The 19485-nt window shown below is 34.2% G+C and overlaps 1 protein-coding gene across 3 annotated transcripts in view; it reads left to right on the forward strand.

Annotated features, from left to right (window-relative positions):
• The window catches only part of CSMD3 (CUB and Sushi multiple domains 3), a gene marked incomplete at both ends in the record, with an annotated part of 1233164 nt that overhangs the window by 823844 nt on the left and 389835 nt on the right, over positions 1-19485 (forward strand). For all 3 annotated transcript variants that reach the window (XM_080802411.1, XM_080802412.1, XM_080802413.1), the window contains 3 exons: positions 2739-2926; positions 6419-6607; positions 17264-17380. In XM_080802411.1, the coding sequence (XP_080658537.1) occupies positions 2739-2926; positions 6419-6607; positions 17264-17380 (494 nt within the window). The remainder of the gene's footprint in view (positions 1-2738; positions 2927-6418; positions 6608-17263; positions 17381-19485) is intronic.

The raw sequence follows: 19485 nt of genomic DNA on the forward strand, positions 1-19485 counted from the left end.
TCCTACATTTCTTCTTTTCTAAAGATCCTTTAAGGGTATGAGATTTTGCTTTAGGCTCGTCCATATCCCATGTGTTTTGTCAGAAAATTGATTCCTTTAAAATAATACACATCTTAAAGAGCCATCACATGGTTAGGAGTAGCTCAGTCACAAAGCAGTGAGCAAGGAACTTGCTCAAGTTAAAAAATAAACACAAGGTTTATCCATTAGGTTAGAGACATTAAAAAGTCACCTTGAAATTAGAAATATGCACATCTATCACTTCTTTGTTTACTGACCCTATAATATCTTTGTGTTTCATTTCCCTTATAAGATTGTTTTAAGAAACAAGATATCCTCTCTGAAGTATCGAATAAGAATTGTGTCTTGAAAAACCCAATTTCCTTCTGATTTCCAACCAAGTTCTTGTAAGAACACTGGTTGCCAGCTCTTTAATAGTTTCTGTCATTCTGAGAATGCTTTTTCATAGAATTTGGTTCCAAATAATGAATTGTGTTTATTACTGAATTATGTCACTTGCTTTCTTGTACCCAGGAATAATTTAAACTAATTGGGTTAAAATGAAATTTTAAGTAAATACTATAAGGAAGATGATAGCATAGCCATTTTCCTATATTCTCAAATATAACAATTGACTAGATTTAATCTACAGGGGTAAAAAACAAAAACAAAAACAAACAAAACCTAAAAAACATCACAAATATATTAGCCACTATTTGGCTTCTTGAAATTGTCTCAAATACCTTAAGTCAATGAAATCTTAAGAAATTGAATTTCCTATCAAACACAAAGCAAAATAATAATGCCAAAGAACATATGTGGTTTTTAAACTGCTTTTCTCTTACATAGCTGAAAAGTTTACAAGTCTTACTTTCAGATATACAGAGGAATTTTGCTTTGTTTCTTCCAACAGTTTCTCAATTTTCTCAATATTTGGCAGTTTCCAAATGAACTCATTTACTATTAATCATCCTAAACTCATCCTTTTATCCCTTTTCCTGTCCTCAACTCCTAGACCGTAACTATCAGTATCACGCTTCCAAATAGCCACTTTTTTTTTTAACTTTTAAATTAATGAGGACTATTTCAATTTGGTCAGAATGGCTTTGGATTACATCAAGAATGTTTTTAAAAGACAACAAAAACTGAGTAAGATTAGGCTCAATTTCATTTTTAATATCATCTAGTGGTTCCACAGCATTTGTTTATGATAAACAATAAATTTAATGTCATAAACAAATGAATACTAGAGTGAAGCAGCTTATGAGAGATGTATATGACTATCTTGAAACACAAAATGAAAGAAATTAAAATTATTGTGTAAACCTAATTCATTTCCCTTGTTACTCTAATGTATTTTTATAGTTCCTTAGGGCAAATCTGTGATCATTTTCTTTTTAAGGGTTCACTCCTACTGAACAGTGTTCTCTATATCACCCGTTAATGTTGCTATTCTATTAAGAATTGTCTCTTTATGTTTCAATTCAAAGTAATCTCTGACTCTTCTGTGCATTTTAATTTGGTTATTATCAGCTGACTAACTATCCAAGTGAAACTCCAATTTTAATACTACAATAGACTGACTACAAAACAACCAAATAATGGATTCACAATGTACAATTGTCTGATCATTTACTTAAAAGACATAATGTATTCCTATATATTTCCTATTCTAAATTTTATTTTTGGAAAAGTTATTTTTAGACCAATGTAATATATTCCATATTGCAAAATAAAAACCAAGATAAGCTTATGAAATTCATTCATTTTAATAAGTATATTGCTTAACAGGGTGTAAAAGTGGTACAGACTGAAAAATATTTCAATTGCGCTTTTTAAATAGCATTTAAAATGCTATTTTATTAATAATATTTTATGCATGTTAAAAGTGGCTCTGTGTTGATTGCATTTATAAAACATGCATCTTTTAAGAGAATTGAAAACATTAGCGGTAACTACCACCAAAAATCTAAAAATAAAACCAGCCAGCATAGCATAGCATAGTATAGTGGTTAGGGATGGAAAGACTTGATTTGAACTACTTAAGTTCTTTAGGCCTCAGTTTTCTTATCTGAAAAATTAGTATGATAATAGGTGCTAACTTACAGGGTTAGTATGAGCTTTGGATAAATGAATATAGATAAGATATTTATCAGAGCAAGCGCTGAGTGAACATCAACTACATCATTGTTATTATCATTACCTACTTATAATTAGGACCACTGTTCTGAAATGAAACTGTACCAAGTTTTTAATGGCCAAAGTAGATTTGTCAAAAAAAAAAAAAAAAAGACCACAACATAAAGCAAAAGTCAGATTTGAAATATATATACAAGTAAGATGAGAATCTGATTAACAGATTAAAGATAAGTATGAATCACGTAGTTTTCCATAAAATGAAGAAGGTAAAAGAAAGGTGACTCCCAAAATGCTTGGTTAATGAAAAAGCCATTTGTTTCCTGAGGATACTCCATATTTGAAAGAAATCTTATTTATAAACAACAAATATATACACATACCTCTTTAATGATAATTTTCCATAAGAATAAGAGCTTACAACTTAGGTATTTGCACATGATGAGGTCTTATATGATAGGTATAATATTAGATAAGCTAAAGAAAAATTATAACATAAAAAACTGTAAAAAGTTTAGTCATTTAAATAACAATCTAATTTATTATTTCTCTTTTAATGTTATCCTAATAAATATATTTTCACATGTGTCTCTTAATCCTAGATTTCAGACTGAACTGAATTATGATGTTCTGGAAGTGCATGATGGACCAAATCTTCTGTCACCCTTGCTTGGATCCTACAATGGTACACAAGTGCCCCAGTTTCTGTTCAGTAGCAGTAATTTTATATACCTTCTATTTACAACAGACAACAGCCGTTCTAATAATGGTTTCAAGATTCATTATGAAAGTAAGTAAAGCCAAAATATTCCCTATTCTCTTTTCCCTACATTTGGTATTATAATTGTATCACTAAAAGAACTACAAGATTTATTAAGAAGATAAAATTTATTAAGAAGATAAAATTAAGAAGATAAGAAGATAAAAGATGACAATGCTAACGTTTTGCAAGGTGTGTGTTTTAGTAAATTCTGCAAAAGATTTTCAACAATATCTATCTAACAACATCACAAAAGGAAATACTAAGGAAATCTCAGACAACAAATTTTAAACAATGAGTTCATATACTAGTTTTTTTTTTTAAATATTTATTTATTTATTTGATAGAGATCACAAGTAGGCAGAGAGGTAGGCAGAGAGAGAGGAAGGGAAGCAGGCTCCCTGCTAAGCAGAGAGGATGTGGTTGATCAAAGACACACTGAATGTTGGCTTGGGTCAAATCTGGCCCAAAGACAGTAAAGTTCTATTTAAATTCAATGATAAGAGATTGCTTCCTCTCATTTTTATTCTATTTAGTGTTGTGTTTTGATTACTACTGTGAAATAATCTCTAACATCACAAGCCCCTTCTTTTCAGGAATACAAAGAAGCAAAGACCTCTTTTTTGTTGTTGTTTCTTAGTGAATTCCCCAGCTGGAGGTAACCAAACTATCTTTTTTTAAATGAGCCATTCACAAACCCCCAAATCAGTGGAATGAAATTTTAATTATTATACTAATTAAAACTTTAAATATGAATTTGGTATTTAGTGAATTTCTTTTTTTTTTTTTTTTTCAAATTAAATCCATTAAAAAAAGAAAACTTGATTTTTCCGAGAGACCAAAATGTGATGGGAAGGATTATTTGCACGGCTACCACTGCTTGCACTCCAGATTTTCATTGCAACCCTTTGCTGGGGTGCTATTTACCCAACTCGAATTTCTCTCAAAACATGGAGATTGCAAAAACCGTACCAATGACATAAGATTCATAGTTTTCAAAATATATTAGAAATAATAATAATAACATGGACTAGAATTTAGGAACATAACCCATTTTTTGTTTCAGTACAATTATTTTCCCCTCCCCCTCCCAAGGAAAAGTTCTGTTTATTATGTTGTGCTTTTTTAAATACAAATATAGTTAAGTCTTCTTGGAAATGTAAATAATATATAAAATAATAAAATTATAAAGGGATATGGAACAAATTTGTAGACACAGATACCCATCTCCAAAGACATAATTTTTGTGTGCATGTATATATATATATATTTTTTTTTATTTCCCCCTCAACTATGGGAAATGGAAGACATCCAAGAGAATGTACTATTTAAATAACAGTTGTTGTATTTAAAGTCAACACATATGGGAGATGTAGAGGAATAAAAGCATTTCCATTGCCTTGATTTATTTGCTTGTCAATAATTATGAAATATCCCCCTAGACTTATTCTGTGACTGCTAGATGTATACAGTACAGTAAGAGAGATGAAATGCATTATCTTACTTTATATGTCAGTTGAAGAGACAAGGACAAATGGAATGACTAACCTTGTACTACTATTCACTGACCTTTACTCTGAATAATCTGAAACTATTAAAATCACTTTTGGAGAATTACATTTGTTTGATTTTGTTTTTACCATGATTTACATTTTATTTGACTTCTTCAAGCCCACACTTCCCTGATTTCTTAAGATTTCACTAACAAAATAGGAGTTTGGGATAAAGAAAAGTTATTTATGGGCCAAGCATCATGACTTGAAGGAGAGGGCATCTAAGCTTGTCTAGTAAAAATTGAGAATATTTTATAAATTAAAGGGATGATTGAGTGTATTTGTGGAAGTGAAATAAAATATAAAACTAATAGGGAAACTTAACTTGACTGGTAAGAGAGATGACTACTGAGAAATAGTGGAAATTACAAATAGCATAGTTCAGTTGGAAGTCTTGAATCTCTAGGTGATAACTTTGAACTTGGTGCCATGAAAAGTAGGGTACAAAAACAATGAAATAACATATTTTAGGGATATATGTGTCCAACACTATATCCAAGATAGATTGGAGATGAAGGATACTAAAGAGAGGGCAGACATCATTGTTTGTATTACAGAATTAAAGTGATGAAAGCCTTGGGTAGGGTAAGAGAAGTAATAAATGACATGGTGTTTTTCAATGAGGACAGATTTCAGACATATTTTGTGGGGGGAAAAACACAATATGAGAGGGATTCAAAGATGAACGAGGATCTCAAAGCCTTGGATACCTAGAAGACAAATGGTCACATTGAGAAGAAGAATATAGCACATTAAAGTAATTGTGATGAAAAAAAAATTTTTTTTAAATAATAAAGTAATTGTGTTGAAGATAAGATTTTGTTATTTTTTAGTTTCTAATTAAAAACAACACTTAAATGAAATGGATATGTTTGATAAATATATTTAAAAATGTATAATTTGTCTCTTTACAAATTGAACTACAATGTTTTTAGTATTTTGTTTAGCTTTGTTTTAAAATTGGATAGCAAATACAAATAAATAGTTTCTCTTATGAATGTGATTTACTCAAGATGTAATTTGAAAATGCTAATTATTATATTTTTGGAATATAAAAGCAACAGTAATTCATTGCTTAAGCCTTTCATTTAGGAAGAGGAAGGTAATTATTTATTTTACCTTATACGTCAGTTCTTAACTTAGGGCGTTTTTGCATCCCAGGGAATATTTGGCAGTATCTGGAGACTTGGTTGTCATGACCCTAGAAGGTAAAGGTCAGGAATGCTGGTAAACATACTGCAAAGCACAGGACAGCCCCAGGGCAAAGAATAACTCAACAGGGCCAATGTTGGGAAACCACATCTTATTAAGGGAAAAGCATTGTCATGGTGTGGTTTCAGCTAGACATTATAAGTCTCAACGAAGGTTATCATCAGGAGACACCAGGTACAGGGCAGACTGTTGAAAACCCTGACAAGTAGCCACTGTAGCAGTTGTACTCCTTTACTTAGAAAGGTACTGGCACTCATACTTTCATATATCCGTATGTATTTATATCTACATAATTTTTTAAAGATTTATTTATTTGAGAGAGAGAACAAGGGGCGGGGCAGAGGAAAAGGGAGGGAGAGAATCCCAAGCAGACTCCCCATTGAGCCCAGAGCCTGACCTGAGGCTCGATCCCAGGACCCTGAGATCATGACCTGAGCCAAAGTCAAAAGTCAGCCACTTAACTGACTCAGCCACCCAGGTGCCCCTATATCTATATAATTTATACCAGTATAAAGTTTGATAGATAATTATATGTTTTCATCAGGTTCTTATATAACTAAGTGATCTAAACATGGGCTTTGTGAGTAAAAAATGTCAAAACAAATTTGTTAGACAATTGCTGGTTGTTTAAATAAAACTATGGGCACATTAATTTATTTGTGAAAATCAACTCACAGTCCTTTCAAGAAATAGGAATCAATTTTGGCAAATTTGAATCTATCAAACTTACTCTCTACATATTCTCTTTGTTTTCTAGGTGTTACAGTGAACACTTATTCTTGCTTGGACCCTGGCATTCCTGTACACGGCCGTCGCTACGGTCACGATTTCTCCATAGGTTCTACTGTTTCCTTTAGTTGTGATCCAGGATACAGGCTGAGCCATGAAGAGCCTCTTCTGTGTGAAAAAAACCACTGGTGGAGTCATCCACTCCCAACCTGTGACGGTAAGAATGAATTCAATATGCAAATAAGCTGATTTGTAAACCAAAAAGAAGTTGATGTAGTATTTATAAAATGTGAGGCTTAATACAACTATAGATATTTCATATTTTAAGGTTATCTTAAATTTTGGTAATTTTCTTATTAGACCATTAATAAAGGAAATTTTAAAAATGTATTATATGTCAACAATACTTCAAAAAGAAAAAAATAAAAAAGATTGACAACCAGCCAAACTTACCCTATGCCTAAAGATGGTACCTATATTTTCAAAATGTGCTGAGGTAACCAGTTTAAGTGCATCTTGTGTACTTGGTCCTTTGACAAAGCAGGATTGAAAAAGGTCAAATTGGTATCAAGGGGTGCACTGAAGGGATAGAACACTACTTCCAAAATTGGAAGGCAAAATGTATCAGTCCAAATTCTACCTAGATGTATAGCACTATGACAACGTGCCCAGATGGCCCTGTGGTGGCAAATTCTTGGTTATGATGAATATTCTACCAGTGTCCTTACCTCTTCTTTATTTCAGTGGAAAGTAAGTCAGAAACCCTTCATTTTTCAGAAAACTCCTGTGAAAATACAAGTGGAAAAAACTGCTTCCCTAAGTTTGAATAGTGCTTTCATACTTGCTTTATCAAAAAACACACACAATGTAAGTCTATGCATTATCTGATCCTGGGCTTATTTTTTAGTTATAACACTATTTCCAAGTTCTGCACTTATTCTTGTTCAAAGTGGAAGACCATGTTATGATTAAATTTTCAAATACTGTCATTGCCATCGCTTTTTCAGCTTCAGGCCAACTTGTTTTTATAACAGGGTTTAAAGGAATCATCAGCACATCTTCCTTGTATTTGGTACAATACTATTTATAATAGCCAGCATTTCTTGCGATTGTAAGTGACAGAATCCCAGCTGTAACTGGTTTTAAAAAATAAAAGAGGAATTTGTTGTTTATTCAAATCTTAGAAAAGGCAGGAGTGGTGTACTTCTCATTGCTAATTATAACATGAATTCAAACCTTTGAAAGGCTCTATCCATTTTCTACCTAGGCTTTTCTCTGTGTCTTGACATAATTCTCTTAATTGCAGCCAGGCTGGTTCTCCACCAGGCAGTGGAGAATACACTCATAGGAACATATGGACTTATAGCCTCATATTTCCAGGTTCAGATAAGAATTAGAGTTCTTCCATGTTCCCAGTAGAAAAATCACAGGAAAGTTTTCTGATTAGTCCATACCTGAACCAGTTAGTGTAGTAAAGGAGAACAGCCCATTAAAATTATCCTTGTCCAGGTCATATGTCCATCCATTTCTATGTTGAGACTAAAGATAGTGTTGGTGTATAACTGTTTAGTTAATGGATATACTGCGCTACTTGGAATATGTGACTAAAAGATGATGTATTATCCTTTTTGCTACCAGTTCCGTCAGATGGAAAGAGTACTTTGAATTCAGTTCTCTTTTCTGTATACTTAGGTTTCTGAGTATTTAAATTCATCTTGTTTCACTATTGACCAAGGAAGCTTGAACCTCAAGTCAGAAATGGTTCAGTTAGATTCTGTGCTATTTAGTAAATTTGATTTATCTTTTTTTTTCTTTTCACACTTTAAAAAATATATATTTATTTATTTTGAGAGAGAGAAAGAGAGTGCATGCAAGCAGGGAGAGGAGCAAAGGGAGAGAGAGAGAAGGAAACTTAAGCAGACTCCATGCTGAGCTTGGAGTTCAATGCGGGCTCAGTCTCATGACCCATGAAATCATGACCTGGGCTGAAACCAAGAGTCCCACCCTTAACCTACTAAGCCACACAGGCACCCCTGATACCCTATCTTTTGCGACAGAGTAACACTTCTCATACCACTTATGCTTTTCCTTATAGTATTTTCCACTCCCTAATACCTTTATGTATTTACTGTTCACTTTTCTGCCAGGATGTCAGTTCTATATGGCAGGAACCTTGTTAAGTTTACCATTATGTCCTCAGTGCCAAGAGCAGATCCTGTCACACAGTTGGTACTCAATAAATTTGTATTGAATGAAAAGAATAAATGAAATGTACTTCCCAGTCTTTTGGGACTACTTATTATATTTTTATTTTACATATATAATTTCTTGTCCTTTGTCTTCATTCATCTTTTTATTCCCCTCACACTAGAAAGTCCTCACCTCCCCTCACCTGAATCAAAATCTTAGTCAATTTTTAAAAGTTGTTGACTCATTATGCTTTCCCTGGATAAAGCATCTGGGGCAAAAACTCTACTTTTCCTTTTTTTAAATTTATGTATTTGACAGAGAGAGAGAGAGATCACAAGTAGGCAGAGCAGGAGGCAGAGAGAGAGGGGGAAGCAGGCTCCCTGCTGAGCAGAGAGCCCAATGCGGGACTCAATTTGAGGACCTGAGATTGTGATCTGAGCCGAAGGCAGAGGCTTAACCCATTGAGCCACCCAGATGCCCCAAATCTCTACTTTTCTTAGACCCTGTAGCTCTTTGCTTGTTATAGCATCTTTTGCTAACTTATAACCACCTTTTTATTCACTAAATCAATATTCATTAATTTTACTATAGAGGCACTAAAGAAATATTATTGAACATGAAAAAGCACTATTTATATTCTCCTTGAACTAGTGGAGTAGATAATAGTTATACTCATTTTCTTATTTTCATTATTATATTCTTGAGGTCAAGAACCACATGATCTTCTTGTTTCTTTGACATATATTTTTACAAGACCTCTTCTGACCCATCAGAGATTTTCTTAAAACACACATTGGGGCACCTGGGTAGCTCAGTCCATTAAGTGTCTGCCTTCAGTTCAGGTCATGATTCCAGGGTCCTGGGATCGAGCCCCACATAGGGCTTCCTGCTGATCCTGCTTCTCCCTCTCTCTCTACCTGCTACTTCCCCTGCTTGTGCTCCCTCTCTTTCTGTCTGCCAAATAAATTAATAAAATTAAAAAAAAAAGAGTAGTGTGTAGGTCAAAAATCACAGCCAAGTGATGTTGTCTGTGTACTGAAGATGTAATTGTGGTTGTCATCAGTACTAGGGGTAAATTTGAGGTCATATACCTGGTATGACTCAAACCTTTAGGAACTAAGCATTGTTAATTAAGATAGCTACCCTAGTTGATAGATAGTTGGGTGGGCCATATAGTCTGAAATGCCTAAGATAAGACCATTTTCACCTTTTGTCTTGGCACTCCAATTTCACCCTAAAATTATCCCATTTTGTTTGATAAACAGTGTAGCCATTTTATGGAATGTAGGGAGAATTGAACTAACGAGATTACACAACTAGCTCAGCATCACTCAGATCATTAGAGCAGAACCTAAAGTTGAACTGGATGTATTTAAACTCATAATTTCCCTATTTCTCCTATCTTTTTAAAATATTTGAGTCTATAGGTTAACCTAGTGAAAGAGTACATAGATTGATGTTTAGGATACAAGAGTTCAAAATAAGCAAGGATGCATGGAACTTAAGGGTTTCTCCTATGGTTTTACAGTTCAAATTGGGGAGACCTAGAAATAGAAGAAAACAAATTTGAGATTAAAAACAAACAAAAAAATCGTAATGGGATTTGTAGTATGGCTATTTCTGTGCTCCATTGCAGTACTCAAAATGTTTTGATGGATATTGGACTAGAAATTGCCTGTTGTTGTAGAGAGTTGAGCACTTGCCAGGTGTGTTTTACTCTAAATAAATAGCAAAGTAAAATTTTGCTATTGTTCGCTAAAATTTTGCTATTTGTAAAATTTACAGGTCTGGACAATAACATTCAAGGGTTTGGCTTTTAAGAAGACTTTACTATTTTAAAACTCTAATTGATATTTATCATGTGACAAGGTAGTGATCATATGTGGCAAAAATCCAAGAAGGGGAAAAAAAAAGACAAACACTTAGTAGTCAAGTATCATCGTATATCTAGCTAATTTCCCTCAACTCGTATTTAGGACTGCCGTTGTAACTTTGCTGTGCTACTGGTCTCTGTCATTTTATATGTTTTCTTTGCCAGCTATTTGTTCTAAAAGAGAGTAACTGGGTATTTCATGTATATTTTCATTTCATGTACATTTTCATGTATATTTCATCACTCCTTAATTTTTCTTCAGTGTTTTACCTAATACAAAATTGATAAGAACATATTATATTTATATATCTGTTATATTATTATATCTGTTACAAAAATGTTTGCATCCCTAAAGACATATGGCATCCATTAGGAAGGTTGTTGGGATAAACTGAAATTTCTTCAGAAGGGGTGACATACAAAAAAGACAGGAGATCCGTGGCATCCTTTTTAGATACTCTCATTCTAATGAAGATTACTATACAAATGACCACATATTCTGTTGAACCAAGTTAAAAAAAGTATTTTCAGAAAAATTTCTTAATAGTCTGTATACCACTATATCTTTTACAATATATTTGAGTTCCATTTTCTATCTTAAAGTAAAAAAAGTAATTTACACATAAAATTTACCTTCTTCTGTTTCTCTTAATATTTTAGTCTTCTCATAACTAATTCTAATAGGCTGATTTCCTCTTATACTTTCTTAGCATTCCAATAGGAAGGAACTTTTGAGAGAAGCAAACATTGTCAGATTGGTAGAATATTCAGTAATAAATTAACCACTTATAAAATTAATCCAACTCAAGCCTGCATTAGCATTTATCAGTATGCATTATATCAATGCACATGTAAGTAATTTCTTGTGATTGTTCAAAAAACCAGTGATATAAAGCAAATACAATTCCAAATATTTGCAATGTAAAATAATCTCATTTAGAAAGATGAAGGATTTCATTAGGTTGATGAAAATGATGCTGTGGCTGCTGATGATGGAAGACTGGTTCAGTTACAGACAAAGCCATTGACAAATGAGAATTCATAAGAAATCAATCAATTAAAGACAAGAATACTGACACATTTAGGTGTTAGGTGCTTAAAAAGAGAATGATTCGAATATGAAAGATTAAATGAACCCCTGAGAAAATGAATGACATCTTTGAATAATTTTTTTAAAAGATTTTATTTATTTTGAGACAAAGGGACAGAATGAGCATGCTGGTGCAAGTGGGGAGGGGCAGGTGGGTATGGAAAGATGCAGAGGTAGAAGGAGAGAGAGAATCTCAGGCAGACTCCGAGTCCAGTGCACAGTCTGACACAGGGGTAGGGACTGAATCTTGTGACCCTGAGATCATGACCTGAGCCTAAATCAAAAGTTGGATTCCCAACCGACGGAGCCACCCAGGGACCCCATATCCTTTAATAATTTTCATATAGATTGATCATTTGAGGGGGAATGCTACAAAGTAAACATAAGTGAAGGACATCATAGTATAGTATGCTATAATTTTTTGGTAGAAATTATGAAAAAAATTAACACTTGATTTAAGAGTCAGCTTAAGATCACAGACTGTGGAACTAGACTGCTAGAGTTCCCTCTGTATTTGCCTTCTCATCTATAAACTGTGATTAATTACAGTACTTTTCTCATTGGGTTGTTATGGCTGTTATGGTTAATTGAGTTAATAAAAATAAAAGTATTCAGAATAGTGCCTGTCATGCTGTAAGTTCAATATGAGTCGTTGTTATGCTTTTGCTAAGAACTAGTGAGTAGTTGCAATTTTTATTAAGATATAAAACACACATATTTTCCTATTTTTAGTTTCATCTTTCAAAAAAAAAAAGACCAGAATCACAAAAAAGACCAGAATCACACTCTTTCCCCATAATTTACTATGAAATTCTATCTTTAAGTCAGTTCCTTTCAAGACCTTTATCTACTACTAATATTCTCAAATAACAAAAACCTCCACTGTGTCATAAAAATGCACTCTGTATTTATCATCTGCTTATAATCAAAGTAACAGCATAAATGGTCATTAATAGTATAATAGTTATTGACCATTCTTCCTAAATATTTGAATGTGTTTGTAGTTACCTAACTTTATTCATGTATCTGCAAAATGTCCCTTTAACATCCTACCTTTGACTCAGAATGTGGTAGGTATATTTGGCAGACAGAAAATTCTCAAGAAATTTTCCAAGTACAGAAGGGAGATTTGACAGAGTAGCTTTATTCAAAAGAATGCCGATGGGTAGGGGCACCTGGGTGGTTCATTCAGTTAAGCATCTGTCTTCGGCTCAGGTTATAATCCCAGGGTCCTGGGTTTGAGCCCCATGTCAGGGTCCCTGCTCAGCAATGAGTCTGCTTCTCTCTCTCTCTATGCCTGCTGCTGCCCCTGTTTGTGCTCTCTCTCTCTCTCTCTGTCTCTCTCTGTCAAATAAATAAATAAAATCTTTAAAAAAAAAGAATGCTGAAATGTCCACAATAGCCAAACTATGGAAAAAGCCTATGTCCATCAACAGATGAATGGATAAAGAAGATATGATATATATCACATCTTCTTGTGCTCACTTTGGCAGCACATATACTAAAATATATCACATCTTCTTTATATGTATATGTATGTGTATGTATATATATCTATATATATATCACATCACATATGTGATATATATATATAGATATAGATATATATGAATACTATGCAGCCATCAAAACTCCCCTGAAATCTTGCCATTAGTGGATGGAACTAAAGGGTATTATGCTAAGTGAAATAAGTCAATCAGAGAAAGACAATTATCATATGATTTCAGAGAATCATAGGGGAAGGGAGGGAAAAATGAAACAAGATGAAACCAGAGAGGGAGACAAACCATAAGAGACTCTTAATCTCAGGAAACAAATAGGGTTGCAGGACGGGAGGGTGGTGGGAGGGATGGGATGGCTGGATGATGGACATTGGGGATGGTATGTGCTATGGTGAATGCTGTGAATTTTGTAAGACTGCTGGATCACAGACCTGTACCCCTGAAACAAATAATACATTATATGCTTAAAAAAAAAAGGAATGCTGTTATGTAGAAGAGTTTTCCTTCTACAATTTGTACACATGCTGATTACACACACGTATGCATAAGAGCACATGTATGACATACTGAATAAAAATTTCACATATTTTTTCTGTGTTTTACTAATTAACTCTTAATTTCAGTCCTTCTGTTCACTGAGTTTTACTCTGTGTGCAGTATAGTCTTTTCAAATGGTAAAGCATCTTCACCATCATCACTCATCACATTTTACTCAACAAATTCATACCATGTTGTATTTTTTGTCCAACTCTCACAATGGAGAAAAAAATGAAATATAGTGTATTAGGAATAAATTAACATATATAAATACAGTCTAATTAAAAAACAGTCCCCTATCAGGAAGTAGCATGCATTACAAGGGAAGTAAAAACAGATCAACTTAGCACCACCATTACCAGCAAGGCACAATGAAACGGTGTAACTATCTCTTCAACTGATCACAAAAACAGACTGAGACTTTTTTAAAAATTGAAAGGACATTTGAGAGTTTCAATAATAATAGTTGCCAATCAAGCCCTGTACAGACTCTAAATAGGAGCCTAGAGTAGCAAACCGTGCATATCATTGCAATGTAGTGATGTTATTAATATTATTGCAACAGAGGCATGGCTTTATTTTAGTCTTATATTTGGTCTTAGGGAGGTGATGTATAAGACAACTCCCAGAGAGGCATTTGTAAAAGAGCTTCTTTTATTCCTGGGTGGAGTAAAAGAAATAAAAAAGGGAGAAGAGGATTTTAATTTTGCATGTAAATGTAAATATGTATGTGTGTGTGTGTGTGTGTGTGTGTGTGTAAGTTCAAGCCTGCATGTTTGAATACTTACAGGAATTGCAGACAACTTATTTGTAGTCAGGTCGGTGTAGAATAGTAGCCAGATTGCCTTGACTCTTCTCAGCATCATTACTTGGAAGAAATCATGGAAAAGCAGAAGGCGAAAACTCACTTTGCTGTGTTCCAGGGAAGTGAAGGATCAGAACAGACAAGACAACACATATTTCTTATTGCTTTTGCCATGTCCAAGAGAGCTGACATCTCCACATGGAATAGAATAAGGCATTCAGTAACATTCTGTTTCTATTAGAATATACATTCTTACCTGCGTATATCTTTGTTCCCCTGAATTTTTAATACTGATGAAATTATCTGCTATAGCAGAACCACTGGTGTTTTTTGAATGTGGGCGAAGACAATGTAAATGATGATTTGTTCTAAAAAAAAATGAGCATTGAGTCAAATTTGAATTTATTTGTTATTAGTTCATAAATATACTTATTTTTATTATCTCGGAGTATTTACTTAAAACTTATAGCTTTCCAAACATTCCTGTTTGTTCCTGGTATTTCCCAAAGAAAATAGAGAAGTACAGAAGCAACCTTAACAAATTTTTTGCCACTTAACTCACTGTTTTAAAAAGAATTATATGAAGTTCATCTTTGCTTTTGTTTCCTTTGCCTTTGGGGACATATCTTGAAAGACGTTGCTGTGGCTGATGTTGAAGAGGTTACTGCCTATGTTCTTCTCTATGATTTTGTTAGATTCCTGCCTCACATTGAGGTCTTTTATCCATTTTGAGTTTATCTATGTGTATGGTGTAAGAGAATGGTCGAGTTTCATTCTTCTATACATAGCTATCCAATTTTCCCAGCACCATTTATTGAAGAGACTGTCTTTTTTCCACTGTATACTTTTTCCTGCTTTGTCGAAGATTATTTGACTATAGAGTTGAGGGTCCATATCTGGGCTCTCTACTCTGTTCCACTGGTGTATGTGTCTGTTTTTGTGCCAGCACCATGCTGTCTTGATGATCACAGCTTTGTAGTAAAGCTTGAAATCAGGTAACATGATGCCCCCAGTTTTGTTTTTCTTTTGCAACATTTCCTTGGCAATTTGGGGTCTCTTCTGGTTCCATACAAGTTTTAGAATTGTTTGTTCCAGCTCTTTGAAAAACACCAGTGAAATTTTGATCATGATGGCACTGAAAGTGTAGATTGCTCCAGGCAGTATAGACAAAAGCAAAAATGAACTTTTGAGACTTCATCAAGATAAAAAGTTTCTGCACAGTAAAGGAAATGGTCTACAAAACAAAGAGAAAACCCACAGAATGGGAGAGGATATTCACAAATGACACTATAGACAAAGGGCTGATATCCAAGATTTATAAAGAACTCCTCAAACTCAGCACACACAGAACAGATAATCACATCAAAAAATGGGCAGAAGACATGAACAGATAACTTCTCCAAAGAAGACATACAAATGCCTAGAAGACACATGAAAAAATGTTCATCATCTTTAGCCATCAGGGAGATTCAAATCAAAACCACATTGAGGTACCACCTTATACCAGTTAGAATGGCCAAAATTAACAAGACAGTAAACAACGTGTGTTGGAGAGGATGTAGAGAAAGGGGAACCCTCTTACACTGTTGGTGGGAATGCAAGTTGGTGCAGCCACTTTGGAAAACAGTGTGGAGAATCCTTAAAAAAATTAAAAATAGAGCTACCCAAGACCCAGCAATTGCACTACTGGCTATTTACTCCAAAGACACAGATGTAGTGAAAAGAAGGGCCATCTGTACCCCAATGTTCATAGCAGCAATGACCACAGTCACCAAACTGTGGAAAGAAACAAGATGCCCTTCAATGGACGAATGGATAAAGAAGATATGGTCCATATATACAATGGAGTATTATGCCTCCATCTGAAAGGATGAATACCCAACTTTGAATCAACATAGAATGGACTGGAAGAGATTATGCTGAATGAAATAAGTCAAGCAGAGTCAGTTATCCTATGGTTTCACTTACTTGTGGAGCATAAGGAATAACATGGAGGACATTGGTAGATGGAGAGAAGTGAGTTGGGGGAAATTGGAGGGGAAGACAAACCATGAGAGACTGTGGACTCTGAAAAACAAACTGAGGGCTTTGGAGGGAGTGGGGTAGGGGGTTGGGTGAGCCTGGTGGTGGGTATTAAGGAGGGCACGTGTTGCATGGAGCACTGGGTGTGGTGCATAAACAATGAATTTTGGAACACACACAAAAATAAAATTAAATTAAAAAAATAATTAGGGCACTTGGATGGCTCATCGGGTTAAGACTCTGCCTTCGGCTCAGGTCATGGTCTCAGGGTCCTGGGATGGAGCCCCGCATCGGGCTCTCTGCTCAGCAGGGAGCCTGCTTCCCCCTCTCTCTGCCTGCTTCTCTGCCTACTTGTGATCTCTCTCTCTGTCAAATAAATAAATAAAATCTTAAAAAAAAAAAAAAGAATTATATGAGGAATGACACATACCCCTTTAGAAATCTAAAAGAAATGATTTTGTATAATTAACAATTCATTTTCTTAAAGCTTGATAAAAGAGGAGCTACTAAACAATTAATTACTCATGTTTAATTTATGACCAATTTATGCAAATGTTACTTATAATTAGAAATGTATAAGATAAGTATGTACTTCAAATTCAAATGTGGGAAGATGAGCTGCATTATCGTGCAGCTAATTCTCAGAGGCTGTTACATACCTATTTCTTCTCTAGGGCTGCAGTGGACGAAACCGCTTCTTAGTATTGGAGGAGGTCTGTTACACACTCCTATTATTACCAAGAAGTAGCTTAAGCAAAGAAAATCAGATTCATTCTATTTCAAGAGAGGAGAGATTTGTTCAGCCGCTGCCTCTCTAACTATGATCATATGACTGTATTTCTTTGTATTTTCAGCTTTATGTGGAGGAGATGTTCGAGGGCCTAGTGGAACAATCTTATCACCTGGTTACCCGGAATTTTATCCAAATTCTCTGAATTGTACATGGACTGTTGATGTAACTCATGGAAAAGGTAATTTGCCTCATGCAATGATAATTGGACTATCCTCTGAATTTTCATTGCATCTATTTTTTATTTCATTGTCCTTTACAATGTCATTTTGCATGAGCAAAAACAGATCAGTACTAAAGTACGCTAACACAAAATCCAGTCTGAGTAACTGCAGGAGAGGATTATATTTACTTTTCCATAGTATTATAATATGCTTATGTTTTTACCAGAATGGTAATGCAAGAGATATTTGTTTTCCTTTGATGTATTAAAGTAACGTTGTGTGGAATTTTCATATCAACAAAATCTCAAACGGGATGGCTTTATGTCTCCGGTATTAATGTTAAGAGGTTGATTTCAAAAGTTCATAAAAGAATAGGAAGATGATTTGAAGTGCTGAGCAATTGTAAAGCAAACATAACATATTTATATACATTGTTTTTAACATGTTTATGATTATTTATTATAATTATATTCTTCATATGAATGTATACCATCCAAAAATACTCATGTCTCGTTTTTCTATCAGAATTGCAGATACATCTCACGTAATTGACTGAGAGTATAAAATTACACTGTGCGTGGGGTAGATGTTAATAAATGTCTTTTAAACAACTAAATGAAAGGGCCTGTAGAACTAAACACAGTTCATTCATGTGATACAACCAAACTAATAAATGAGCAATAGAAGTGATTAAGGCAACACCTTAGTGGGAAAATGGTTATCCCAACATATCGAAACAAAAATGGATTAAAATTATTTACCTAAAAATCTCTATGTGCTAATCTTTTACAAAGAGTCAATTTAAGGGGCACCTGGGTGGCTCAGTGAGTTAAGCCTCGCCTTTGGCTCAGGTCATGATCTCAGGGTCCTGGGATCAAGCCCTGCATTGAGCTTTCTGCTCAGCAGGGAGCCTGCTTCCCCCTCTCTCTGCCTGCCTCTGCCAACGTGTGATCTTCTCTCTCTCTCTCTGTAAAATAAAATAAATAAAATCTTAAAAAAAGGTTTAAAAATTTTTAAAAAGAGTGAATTTATTCATTTTAGAAACTGCGTTCGAGAAGTAGTTTTTCTTTTTAGCTTTGCTGTTAAATCGTTCCTGTCACTTTTTACTATCATATCGTACTTACTGATTTTACTATAGAAAATCTTTTAAAAGATCCTACCAAGGAAAAGATGCTATTGCAATTTTTAAAATTACAGCTTATGTTTAATACACTTGAAGTCACTGCATTCCTACAAATGAAGTTTATTAAAATTATACATCATTTTATTGAGGGTGAGGATCATATTGGAGTTATTATTATAATGAAATTAAATATTGTCAAGAAAAAAATGTTAAAGTGAGTATTCTGGTATTGAACAGAAGGAATGAAGTAGAAGACTTTGTAAACTATGGTTTTTGTTCTTCTCCGTAATATAAGACTTCTTTGCTGGAAGTTAACCAGAGCAACCTATTATTCCAGCGTGCAGTGGATTAATGGAGTTTAAAATAAGCTTTCTTGTATTATACAATAAAATGGAGGGCTACACACTGCTTGCTATGTAAATAGAGGTTTAATTAACACTTAAGATTTTGCGTCTTCACAGGTTGCAAGTGTTAATTAAATCTGTATTTACATGGCAAGAAATGCAGATTTAGATGCTTTTCTTTAAGAGCCAACAAAATTTGTTGGAAGTACAACTGTTCCAAAGTACAACCAAAGTTATGTGAAAGATAATCTCTTAAAGTTGGGAGGAATTGTCAAGGTAATACAGTCCAACCTCACCCAGCACTCCAGTTTCTTTCTATAGTGTTCCAGAAATATAATAAACTGGCCTGATATTGATACTTGTGTTGATGGCAAACTTATTCCTTGGGAAAACATGCTCAATTTTTGTATGATTGTAATTGTTTGAAAATTATTCTGCAACTATTATTCCTGTTCTGCCCTCTGGAGTTAGACAAAACAAACAAACAAAAACAACCTAATTCTTTATCCATGATAACTCTGCAATGTACCAAGTCACTACTCTCTGTCCATCATGCCTTTCATGTCTGCTACCTCCAGTCCCTTATCCCAGGCTTTTGTCCCAGACAGATCACCTCAGTTCCATCAGTTCGTTCTTGTAGGATATTTCCATTCTA

The sequence above is a fragment of the Martes martes genome, assembly GCF_963455335.1.
Source record: "Martes martes genome assembly, chromosome: 4".
In the NCBI taxonomy this organism is placed as follows: domain Eukaryota; kingdom Metazoa; phylum Chordata; class Mammalia; order Carnivora; family Mustelidae; genus Martes; species Martes martes.